Here is a 10782-nt window from a genome sequence, read left to right as displayed (position 1 = left end):
TCGCTGTCTCATAACCTATAACGTCCGCTTCTTCCCCCATTTTATACTCGATTTGCTTCTCTCGCAACAACCAGTCCAAACTATCGACTTGGTTTTCTCGGTTTTCTGGTAATGAACACCGATTACTGATAATTGTATGTGCAAATACAAATTGATATGATCAAACGGAATTCGAGAACATAACCTATTAGAAACCGCATTCGTACGCTTACTTACCACCATTTAGATACAATCACTGTTTGCGCGTCTCTCCACTTTTCCTTTTTCTCTACCAATTCTACGTAAGTTCCTATTCAACAAAAAGATATTAATGTGATTTTTCATCGAACTGATCGAGAAATATTATATACATCACTGTGACGTCGTTTGATCGAGAATGACATCTTCAGCGGGTCATTTTTCATTTGACATAATTTCATAATCAGTTTCACGGATAGTGGTCATACATACTGTGTAAGTGAAATATATATATGTGTATATATTGTACTAAAGAATGCACTCACATATATTATACACTTCATTGTCTTTTACATAGAAAATAGTACTGATAAAATGAAGTGCACGAAATATGAACGGAGATTGATAAACAACTCATTTTTTAATTCTTTTTTTATCTGCAAAATTTCTTCTTTCCTTTACATTTTTGAAATTTTTATTTACACGTATATTTTCTACGACACGTAATGAACAAATACCAGATGTACATATAATATGAAATCGTAATAACGCGTAATTTTGAAAATGTCAAATTTCAATAAGTTTGTCCCGTTTTGCCGGAAGTAAACGTGTGCCACCGGAAACCAATCATTGCTCTGTACTTAAATGGCAGACATAATGCATTGTATCGTGTATTGGTTAAGTAGCGATTTGGTTAGAAATTTTTATTAACGATATTCAACGAAAACAACAACGGATTGACAAGGTGCAGTTAGTAGAGTTATATTTTGTTAACCCTTTCAGGTACATATATTTCCACAGATACATGAATTTTAATCAAACACTATTAACATTAAGTGTTTTCGTTCGAACATGAGAATGCATAACAAGGATTAGATATTAATCGAAGAGAATCTAACGAAGCAATTAATGTTTTTAATTCGTTAAGAAGTTGCGTAAAATTCGGCCTAACCTCGGGATCGGAAGCCCAGCAGGAACACATTATTTTGTATATACACGATGGAACATTATCCGGTTGCTCTAAACGACCGTTCTCATGAATAATGTAACGTAACAAACAATCATTTTGCACGTTCGAGTATGGAAAGGCACCTAAAGTGCTAATTTCCCAAAGTACTATACCATAAGACCATACATCGCTTTTTGAAGAAAAAATTCTATCCCGTAGTGCCTCTGGTGACATCCATCTTATTGGAAGACGACGTGATTTTTCTTCGATATCTTTTATCATGTATATACCATTACGTGAAAGCCCAAAGTCAGAAATCTGAATGTTATTATGTTTTGTTAAGATTTTAATTTATATGGGATAAATTATAAATTATCAGCGTGAACTGGTTTACCTTAGCAGTTAAATCTGTGGTAAGAAGAATATTTCTAGCTGCAAGATCTCTATGAGTAATTCCTTTGACTTCCAAGTGTTCCATAGCCATTGAAATGTCTATAGCAAATTTCAGAAATTGATGTTTTTCTATTTGACCGACCCAATGTTGGTTTATACATTTTGTTTCTTCTTCTTGATTATTAAATATGTTGCTATATTGCCCAAGTTTGTTGGTGTTCTTTTCAATCAATATGTTAGAATACATAGAAGTACATGGTGCTATAAATTAAAGTAATACAATTTATAACAACATAATTCAGTAAAATCTTTAATTGATTCATGTAAAGCTTACCTTCTGAAGTATTTGACTCAAGTAATCCTTCCAAAACATCTTGATTATCTTGAACACTTATATCACACAACTTTTTCTTTTTAAGTGTATGTAAATAAGTTAATAGATCTCCACCTTGCATGTATTCCAATAGAATGCATATTGATCTGTTTGGTTGAATAGAATAACCCAAAAGGCTCACTAAATTTGGATGTGTTCCTGCCCTTCTCATTATTTCAATTTCGTTTATAATCTGTTGCTGGGTTTCTAATTCAGTGGAAACACTAATTGTTTGAGACGTTTTTACGGCTATCAAAACGTTACTATTGTCGTTTAAATAACCAAGATACACTTTTCCAAATTGTCCAGTACCCAATTCACGTATTAATTTTATGCTTTCGAACCGTACTTGTAGTTCATCGATGTCTTCGTATTCGTCGTGTTCTTCGTTTTTCTCCTATGATAATTGACCTAAATTACATACCAACAAATCTTGCTAATTGCTAACATATAAAGTTAATACAAATTTGTACCTTAAATCCATACATATCATATAAAATGTTGTGTTTTTGAAGAATTGTTTCTGTCCATTCAGATCTATGTTTGGAAATTGTACGTATCCTAACAAACGAAAGATGCGGTATGTTCTCTTTAATTTATCAATTTGTTAATTTATTATTTCATTTCTTATTTCAATACTTACCGTGCATTATTTTCATTATCAAATATACAGATTTTAAATTTACGACATAATATCAAATTTAAAACTCCAAATAGAATACAACCGCTTATTACTCCACATAGTATGAACCACTGAAAAAAAACATATTTACCATTACATATTTATTTTAAACGTTTTAATCTTGACTAATCACTTACTATATCGTAACGCACGACAATAGTCTTGTCATTTGGCAACTTAGAATTTATAATGAAACTTCCTGTTTCTCCAAAGCAGCCATAATTATTTACTGCAGTAACCATAACTTTGTAATCATCTTTAACTTTCATATATTCCTCATTCAATTTTAAATTCCATAGGAACACTGTCCTTTCTGCAGGCACTTGTCCTATTTTGTTAATATTATATATAGGCAGTCCTTTTTTCGACGTTAGACGAGGTACACCGATGCTATAAAAGTTTATACAGACATTTAAATAAATAGAAGTAAGTCAATGATATGTGAACTTACATACCTGATTAAATAAAAAGAAACTTCAGAAGTATTAGAATCTACTCTCCAATTTACAATTATCTGCTGTGTTGTTAGAATAACATTTACTTTTGGAATTGGCAGTGTTGATTTGGCTTTAAGACAGCTACATACTCGATCGACGCATTCTGGAACCGTATACAAAATCTAGAAGATTTGAGCGTTTATCTCGTTAATAAAAAAGTGTAATATATTGCATCTTGTATGTCATTTTGTTTGTACTTACTTCCGGCGAATTTTTCATATGCTTTAATCTCGGATTTGCAATAACTTGTACTTTATAAGTACAACCGGGTTGAATATGTAGATCCGGCATATCCGCAAAGTCATTGTCCTCAGGTAGGAGCACATTCAATTGCTTATCATTGTTTAATGTATAGAAAATTGATCCTTCCGGACATTCCGCACCTGTTGTTTCTTTGCTTGATATACCTGTGATTATAATGCTATGACACAAACAAATTTGAACAAGGTAAACAAATTATATTGGATCAATTAAAATTTGTTATATCATTTAGTAAACGTTTACCTGTACGAGAGAGTACGTTTGTTATTGTTTGTGGATAACCATGATATGTTTAATTTTAATAGTTTATAAGCATCACTAGTCTCTGTATACCTCTCATCTCGTACAGCTTTCACAGTTAAATTTTGTACAGGTTTAACAAATTCGGTCATGTGTTTCGCGTACAATTGATCACACAAATAAAATAAAACGAATATCGCACATATGAACGGTAATCTACATCGAGTAATCATTTCATGTTTAATTTACAATGCTTTACGTGGCGAAAAATATTTATATATTATTTTTAATCACTAAACTATACGATCCGATGTCGTAATAGTTGAGAAAGCTTTCCTCTTTTAATCAACATGTAACCGGTATGCAAGTACATTTATCTAAGAACCTTTATTTTGCAAAGAACTCGCAAGACTTTCAAGTACGCGATAAGACGATAAGCTTAACTCTTATAAACTGTGACTCTTAATCATTATGTACGTATCGAATATTCCAAGATTTTAATGATACCAACTACAAGCAAGAAGCAGTGCATTAAATTATGTGTAATATATAAGTAACAGAAGAGTAAAAGTAGATGATAATACTGCGATATTTGTAATCTTTATTATCCTTATTTATATCCGCATATATGATGCGTGCAACGTGCAAGATACGAGAAGTATCGGTAAGATGAAATTGTGTCTGTCATGCTACCGTTTATCATTTAATAAGCCAATCACCAGGCGTAGTGAATTTGAGAAAATCGCAAGTGCCAAGAGAATATACGAAAGAAGAATAAAATTAAGGCATAAACGATCAATCCCATAAACATTTTAAGAAAAACAGGTCTGTTTCGTTCGTATGTTGTAGGAAAGAAATGGCCTCGGCTACCATATCACCGACCGAGGATGACGAGTTGACCTTACCTCGTGCATCAATCAATAAAATGATCAAGGAAATTTTGCCACATGTACGCGTAGCGAACGAATCTCGAGAATTGATATTGAATTGCTGCACAGAATTCATTCATTTACTTTCCTCCGAAGCAAATGAAATCTGCAATCAGCAACAAAAGAAAACAATCAATGCTGAACATGTTCTTCAGGCACTTGAAAAACTCGGATTTGGTGATTATAGCGCGGAAGCGGAAGCCGTATTACGAGATTGCAAAGCTGTTGCAGCGAAACGAAGGCGCCAAAGCACTCGACTAGAAAATTTGGGGATTCCAGAGGAGGAGCTACTAAGACAACAACAAGAATTGTTTGCGAAAGCGAGGGAAGAGCAGGCAGTGGCTGAACAGCAGCAGTGGCAACAGCTGCAAGCAGTTGCACAGATGGCTTCGATGCAACAGGCCGATAGTGAACAAGAAGATTACTCCTAAATATATGATGATCGAACGATCGATTTCCCTTATGTGCGTTGATGTGGGAAACCAGTGCTGAACGAGGACATACTATTTTATTTCAGCAAATTTGGGATAATCGAAATATATCAATTTCTTTTCTTTCCCTTCTTTCGATTTATTCAACTTCATACACGTTATTATTTATATTTGTACACTATGTTCAATAATTATAAAAATTATTGCATTCCTATCTTCGTTCTGTGATGTTCCTACACTACGAATATAAATAAATAACAAAATATAATAATTTTTAATGAAAAATATGTTAAAGGAGCATATACATATATGTCATTGTAGTTACCACTTGATGTTAATTGATGTATGTTGAATTATGTACATTATTATCGCTGTAATTAACGATTACGGCATTAATCTTCCATATTCTGAAGAAAGATGGCTCTTTTTAATTGCTTCCATTACTCTGGAAACGTAGTGATACCTAAACAAGGCAAATATAATTATCATCGAAATCACCGAAGTGGCTACTGAAAAAGAAGAAATGCGAGAAAACAAAAATTAAGTACATATACCACTTTTACGCGTACCAGTTTTTTTCGGTTAACGTTGATGGCGTCATTGGATTTCTGTTAACTCCGTGTATTTTGGTTTTTAATTTCTCTATTAGTTTCTTTTCATTGTGATGCATAGTTGGTTCTTCTGCAATAGAAGTTAAAAATTAATTGAAATCGGTACTGAAAATTGCAACACTTGTCCACATAATATTCGAACGAAACAAATTAACATTTTCGAATTTTACCGTGGTTTACAATTCGCGGTATAAAAAATAAGTTCAAGCCCGCCTCCATCGAGTGATTACTCATATCCAAACCGCTATTAATTTGTAATCTAGAACTGGAAAATACTTTACTGTAAAATTCCTGTAAGTGTATAAATAATTAAAGACCATTATAACGCTTTTAACCAATGAATAATCGATCATATTCTTTGATAAGTATATTACCTTGATTTTTTCCATTGCATTTGGGGTGAAATCTTCGAGTTCAGCTTTGTTATGTAAGAATACAATGTGTGGATAGTATTCAACATAATCTTGATCCATATTACTTGTTGAGGATGGTTTTAACATTTCTGCTGTTTGTAAAAACCTACAAATCATAAAGATTTCTAAAATGTGTTAACAAAAATCTACTGTTTATCATGCATATACTATGCTTACCTAACTAAATTTGGATCAATAAACCAATCTTGTACAAAAATGATGACATGACATACAGAAAAAAGGAATGCAGCAAATTGTAAAGACTGTAATTCTAAATTAGTTTCTGCATTTACAAAGTCTGTTGTAGATTTCTTTTGATCATAACAAGCAGAATAATCTATTGTTGATCCAGAAAGTATAGGTTGTGTATCTAAATATATCACTCTGTTTTTTGTTATAAAAAAATCAATACCAGAAGTGCAATTTGCACCGCTTTCATGATGAGATATATCTTGAATTGGAAATATATCAGACCTATTAATGGAAAAATAATGATAAAAAATGAATTATAATATATGGTTCAATAACCTTTGATGATACTAACGCATAACTAGATGTCAGTAAAGACATAATAGTTGATTTTCCAACACCCTGAGCTCCTAAGCATCCGATCACTAAGAAATCTTGTTGATCATATAAGAATTCAAGAGGATTTTCACAAAGTTGCATATTTTCATCCATAAACTTTACACAACTAGTCATTTCAGGACAGATTGGCAATATGGTACGTACAGCTGAAGAAAACATTTACAAAATTCTGTTAGTTTTTAAATTTTATAATATATATTCATAGCTAATGACTAAGAAAACAAAGGACTTACCATCTTGTATTTTTGATGGAGCATTAGTGGAGGTATCTGATTCTTTCCTAACAAAGTAATTAAAAATTAAATTACAAGTTACCCCTATATGTTAATTTAAAATAAAGGCTTGGATTATCTTTACTTGTTACCACCATTACGTTGACTTGGTGAAACAGCTCTATTTTCGCCTTCTCTAGTTTTTAATATAAACGTTGGACGATCTATAACTTTAATTGTACCTCTACCATCAACCTCTTTAACTTCTGAATCTTTTGCCGTAATCGACATCATTTTGTTTGAATTATTTAGGTGACAACATTCACTGTCAGAAATAAGAGGATTAATTTCAGTAATTTATTAAATATATACCGCCATTCAGTTTCTTTTTCTTTTTCCCTTCAATTTCTATTTATAAACTCGCGTTCTATTAGTATTTATAATAATACATTTTGATTTGTTTTTATCTTGACAATCAACCACGTTTATCGTTTATGCGTGAATAACAATTATCACTGGGGCCATCTAGCTCTGAACGATGATACTAATAAAACATAAAATTGCGGTTTTTCTTAACAGTTGGAAAGTTTCGTGCGTTTTTATAGTGAAAATTGTATTCTATGATAGCAATATAACTGATACGGTTCCACTATTATTTGCTAATCGTGATTTATCTATTTTATACCTAAACTATTCTAATACGATAACTGATTAGAATCGCCATCTATTTGTCAGGTGATGTATTTTTTGGTGTACCTATGATATGTCAATCGATACAGCAGTATCGAGGATGGTAAATATGCTCCAAATAGAGTCTATGGCCTATCCTATTGATATCGTAAACTGACAATGATGTCGTAAAGATTCCTAAAACGTCAACGCGGTTACTCTTCGCATGGAGTTCGAGGTGAATGTCAGTGGGTGTATCTTAAATATTTATGCGTACGATAGCTAATTACGTCAAATGTACTTATGAAGTATTCGAGAAAAAATGAAATGAAATTGAACGTGACATAAAACTTATTTGTAATTGATCTATTAATTCGCGTGACATATACAAAATATTTATTTAAAAAGTAATAAGTATTTTTCTACAATGGCTGATAATTTAGCAAAAGTCTTTACTACAGAAGACTTTAATCCTGAAAAGTGTAAGTAGTAACTTTTAATTAATGTTACAGTAACTATAAATAAAGTGTGATATTTAATTTGTTGCAGTTGTAAAAGAACTTAGCGCACAGTGTGTTGGAGCAGATGAATTAAGACAACAAAGAGCTAAAATACAGGAACTTGCAAATAATACATCGGCCCAATTAAAGCGTAATGTTTATCAAAATTATATGCAATTTATCGAAACTGCCAAAGAAATCTCACATTTGGAAAGTGAAATGTACCAGTTATCTCAGTTACTGAGTGAACAACGTTCACTGTTAACTACATTGGGTTCTACCAGAACTACAGGTGTCATTTTTGAAGAATCATCTGAATCTCAGTTAGAGAATCTTAATGATTTTACAAGTAAAGAAGAAGAACAAAAACAAAAGCTGATGCAATTACTTGAAAATGTGGAAGGTGCTATTGTAGGTTACTGAAATTTTTGTATTTATTTAATTAAATATATAACACAATGAGTAATTTTTGGCTTGATTCAATAGAGTTTAGCAGAAACACCAGGCCGTGTATGCTTACATGAAGGTTCTTTATTGGAATTAGATGCATTGGAAGGAACACCACTGAAGAGAGTTCATGCATACTTATTTAATGACATTCTAATGATTGCTTCTTGGTTGGCAAATGGTAGCAGGAGGGGACCACCCAAATATAAAATGCAAGCTGTTTATAATCTTGAAAGTTTAGCAATTGTTAACATCAGAGATCTTGGAACAGTGAAATTAGCATTTAAACTTCTAGCATTTTCTGATACTAGAATATTTCAATGCGCGACCGCAACAAGCAAAGTTAGTACATTATATAAACAATATTTATTAAATTCACGAAGATGAGGTTTGTAACGTAGTTTATTTTATAGAAAGATTGGTTAGATAAGTGTGAGCAAGCAAAGAAAATGAAATTAATTGAGGATAATTCAACTGGTACAATAGATTATGAGAAACGTCCAAAAGACGAGAAAACAGTACCATCGCGATCGATGTCCCTGGATTCCAATACTTTGGGTATGTTTGTCAGTTATAATTAATAGATTGAATCAAATTAAGTTAATTTAAATCAAATTAAATTTTTCAGTTCTTATTTTGTAGGTATAGACGAGGAAGATGCAGAATATCACGAGCCCCCACCAGAATGGATGTTGGAAGTAGCAGAAGACTTGGATTCTTGCATAGCACAACGACATTTCGAGGAAGCTTACAGCCTTTTAGAGAAGGCAAAAGCCTATTTAAAAGATTCGCAAGTAAATCCGCTTTTGCTTGAGATTCAATCAAAAGTAAATGACAGAGGCAAATCATTGGTAGATGTTTTGACAAAAGAACTTGAATCGAGCGTAGAAGCAAAGTCGCTTCAAGGCGGTGGTTTAAGAAGCGCTCGTCGCGTGGTGAAACTTTTAATACAATTGAATAGAAGTGCTCAAGCATGTCATCTATATTTACGGCTATGCAGCGCCGTGTTGAAAGCGCGTTTAAAACGAGTTAAAAGAGAAGGAGCCGTCTCGCCTTATGTGAAGCAGCTTAGCGCAATCGCTTTTAGTAATATCGTGGAAATTGCTAAAGAATTTCTCAAAATTTTTCCACAATCTACAAATTGCACGTCCGGTAAAGATTAGAAACACTACAGATGAATATCATTTAATATAGGGAATAATTTATTTATTTCTTCTTCTCCCACCTACCCTGATTCCTGTTTCTTCTGGTCAAATTTAGGTCTGGTTGTCTGGTGCAGTCAAGAAGTAAAACACTTAACAACACATTTAACTAAACAAATTTTTACTCCACAAGTGTCCTTAAGTACACTAGTAGAATGTATAGTTTCTGTTCGAAGTCATTGTGATCAGGTTGGTCTCTATATTAATGTCTTATTTTATTCGCCTAATCATTTTAATGCATTATCATCTGATTGGGAATTTTAAAATGGTATCGTTCGATACACTGATTTTTAGTTAACGCAACTTGGAATGGATTTTCGTTATCAATTGGATGGCCAACTCAGATCACCATTAGCTAAGGCTATACAGGACGCAGGCGAGAAATACGTAGATATCGTAAAGGTGCATATAGCTGAAGATACTTGGCGACCGAAAAGTTTGGAAACGAACAAAAATCTCCAAAAGTTATTGTCGGAATTAGATGATCTTGGAATAACTGTTCCATCATTTTATGTGACGAACAACTGTTGGATACAATTGACTAATAATACTTTAGCTTTCTCAAAACTTTATGTAAGTCTGCTAGAAGACTGTCTCAGTGTGGCTACGCCAGAATTAATGGCTACGATAGATGGAGTTTTAATATCGGTAATGCGAGTTCAAGTACAACATATATGTGGATCTCTTACCAATCCGAAATTGAAACAGGAGGTAACAATTTTCTCTCTACTTAATTCATCAAATTCTACTATTATTATTATTATCGTCATCATTGCGTTTATTGTAATTAAAAATATTTTCTTCTTATCGGTTTAGAGACAACTGGTACATGATAATGCATCGTATATTCGGGACATTGTAATTATGCGAGGACTCGAGCTATATAAATCAGCAACAAATCAAACGTTTAAAAAATTGTTAGCTCTAAAGGAACAAATCGTGTTTGATTCTTCGTCTCCGACAAAACCGAAGTCTGCTCCGAGAACTTCGATACCTAAATATTCGACCACAGAATATATTTAACTAGATTAATATGCATACGAGATAGATGTATTATATTGTATATATATATATATAAGTTATTTCGATCTTTTTAGTAAATACATGTACTGAATTTGACTATGAAAACAAAATTCTTTCTTGCTTTAATTGCAGGTACACAAAATAATACTAACATTGAACAAGTAAAAGTTACCACTAACTATCAA

General features: G+C 32.5%; 4 protein-coding genes across 7 annotated transcripts; 2 read left to right on the top strand and 2 right to left on the bottom strand.

The window, feature by feature from the left end:
- Nucleotide 1: 1 nt before the first annotated feature.
- LOC100882393 (mast/stem cell growth factor receptor Kit) lies at nucleotides 2-3905 on the bottom strand. 3 transcript variants are annotated; one of them, XM_076540846.1, is made up of 11 exons: nucleotides 3576-3905; nucleotides 3273-3492; nucleotides 3030-3193; nucleotides 2712-2964; nucleotides 2536-2645; nucleotides 2366-2453; nucleotides 1854-2289; nucleotides 1521-1780; nucleotides 1130-1444; nucleotides 217-289; nucleotides 2-125 (listed from the first exon to the last, which is right to left on the bottom strand). In XM_076540846.1, the coding sequence occupies exons 1-10, from the start codon at nucleotides 3803-3805 to the stop codon at nucleotides 278-280; spliced, it is 2088 nt and encodes a 695-aa protein (XP_076396961.1). In that variant the 5' UTR covers nucleotides 3806-3905; the 3' UTR covers nucleotides 2-125; nucleotides 217-277. The 3 variants fall into 3 exon arrangements, with proteins under 3 accessions (XP_076396961.1, XP_076396960.1, XP_076396962.1); XM_076540845.1 differs by having other exon boundaries at nucleotides 2-105; XM_076540847.1 differs by having other exon boundaries at nucleotides 2-105; nucleotides 3273-3478; nucleotides 3576-3714.
- NC2beta (negative cofactor 2beta) lies at nucleotides 864-5888 on the top strand. 2 transcript variants are annotated; one of them, XM_012280460.2, is made up of 3 exons: nucleotides 864-960; nucleotides 2428-2472; nucleotides 4422-5888. In XM_012280460.2, exons 2-3 carry the CDS (start codon nucleotides 2432-2434, stop codon nucleotides 4930-4932), a joined length of 552 nt encoding a protein of 183 aa, XP_012135850.1. In that variant the 5' UTR covers nucleotides 864-960; nucleotides 2428-2431; the 3' UTR covers nucleotides 4933-5888. The 2 variants fall into 2 exon arrangements, with proteins under 2 accessions (XP_012135850.1, XP_076396994.1); XM_076540879.1 differs by lacking the exons at nucleotides 864-960; nucleotides 2428-2472 and adding an exon at nucleotides 4097-4236.
- On the bottom strand, nucleotides 5047-7262 carry LOC100881192 (nonsense-mediated mRNA decay factor SMG9). The gene is made up of 8 exons (XM_076540874.1): nucleotides 6902-7262; nucleotides 6778-6824; nucleotides 6501-6690; nucleotides 6134-6430; nucleotides 5918-6062; nucleotides 5714-5834; nucleotides 5502-5613; nucleotides 5047-5395 (listed from the first exon to the last, which is right to left on the bottom strand). Exons 1-8 carry the CDS (start codon nucleotides 7048-7050, stop codon nucleotides 5317-5319), a joined length of 1140 nt encoding a protein of 379 aa, XP_076396989.1. The 5' UTR covers nucleotides 7051-7262; the 3' UTR covers nucleotides 5047-5316.
- A 351-nt stretch (nucleotides 7263-7613) lies between these two features.
- On the top strand, nucleotides 7614-10693 carry Exo84 (exocyst complex component Exo84). Its single transcript, XM_003701086.3, has 8 exons — nucleotides 7614-7907; nucleotides 7975-8336; nucleotides 8412-8714; nucleotides 8786-8930; nucleotides 9015-9524; nucleotides 9633-9763; nucleotides 9869-10285; nucleotides 10391-10693. Exons 1-8 carry the CDS (start codon nucleotides 7853-7855, stop codon nucleotides 10595-10597), a joined length of 2130 nt encoding a protein of 709 aa, XP_003701134.2. The 5' UTR covers nucleotides 7614-7852; the 3' UTR covers nucleotides 10598-10693.
- The last annotated feature ends 89 nt before the right edge of the window (nucleotides 10694-10782 follow it).

The sequence above is a fragment of the Megachile rotundata genome, chromosome 16 (genome assembly GCF_050947335.1).
Source record: "Megachile rotundata isolate GNS110a chromosome 16, iyMegRotu1, whole genome shotgun sequence".
Classification (NCBI taxonomy): domain Eukaryota; kingdom Metazoa; phylum Arthropoda; class Insecta; order Hymenoptera; family Megachilidae; genus Megachile; species Megachile rotundata.
Note: the sequence above shows the minus strand (reverse complement) of the source record. Positions and strands in the feature narration are given on the sequence as shown.

Excerpts from the sequence above, each read along its gene's own strand:
- NC2beta (XM_012280460.2), top strand. The coding sequence starts at position 2,432 with ATGTTTGGAAATTGTACGTATCCTAACAAACGAAAGATGCG. Across the intron at positions 2,473-4,421 it reads CCTAACAAACGAAAGATGCG|GAAAGAAATGGCCTCGGCTA; the intron begins GTATGTTCTCTT and ends CGTATGTTGTAG.
- LOC100882393 (XM_076540846.1), bottom strand. The coding sequence starts at position 3,805 with ATGATTACTCGATGTAGATTACCGTTCATATGTGCGATATTCGTTTTA. Across the intron at positions 2,646-2,711 it reads TTGTCGTGCGTTACGATATA|TGGTTCATACTATGTGGAGT; the intron begins GTAAGTGATTAG and ends GTTTTTTTTCAG. Across the intron at positions 2,290-2,365 it reads ATGATATGTATGGATTTAAG|GAGAAAAACGAAGAACACGA; the intron begins GTACAAATTTGT and ends CAATTATCATAG.
- LOC100881192 (XM_076540874.1), bottom strand. The coding sequence starts at position 7,050 with ATGATGTCGATTACGGCAAAAGATTCAGAAGTTAAAGAGGTTGATGGT. Across the intron at positions 6,063-6,133 it reads ATTGATCCAAATTTAGTTAG|GTTTTTACAAACAGCAGAAA; the intron begins GTAAGCATAGTA and ends TATGATTTGTAG. Across the intron at positions 5,614-5,713 it reads ACCGCGAATTGTAAACCACG|AAGAACCAACTATGCATCAC; the intron begins GTAAAATTCGAA and ends CTTCTATTGCAG.
- Exo84 (XM_003701086.3), top strand. The coding sequence starts at position 7,853 with ATGGCTGATAATTTAGCAAAAGTCTTTACTACAGAAGACTTTAATCCT. Across the intron at positions 8,715-8,785 it reads GCGCGACCGCAACAAGCAAA|AAAGATTGGTTAGATAAGTG; the intron begins GTTAGTACATTA and ends TTTATTTTATAG. Across the intron at positions 9,525-9,632 it reads ATCTACAAATTGCACGTCCG|GTCTGGTTGTCTGGTGCAGT; the intron begins GTAAAGATTAGA and ends GGTCAAATTTAG.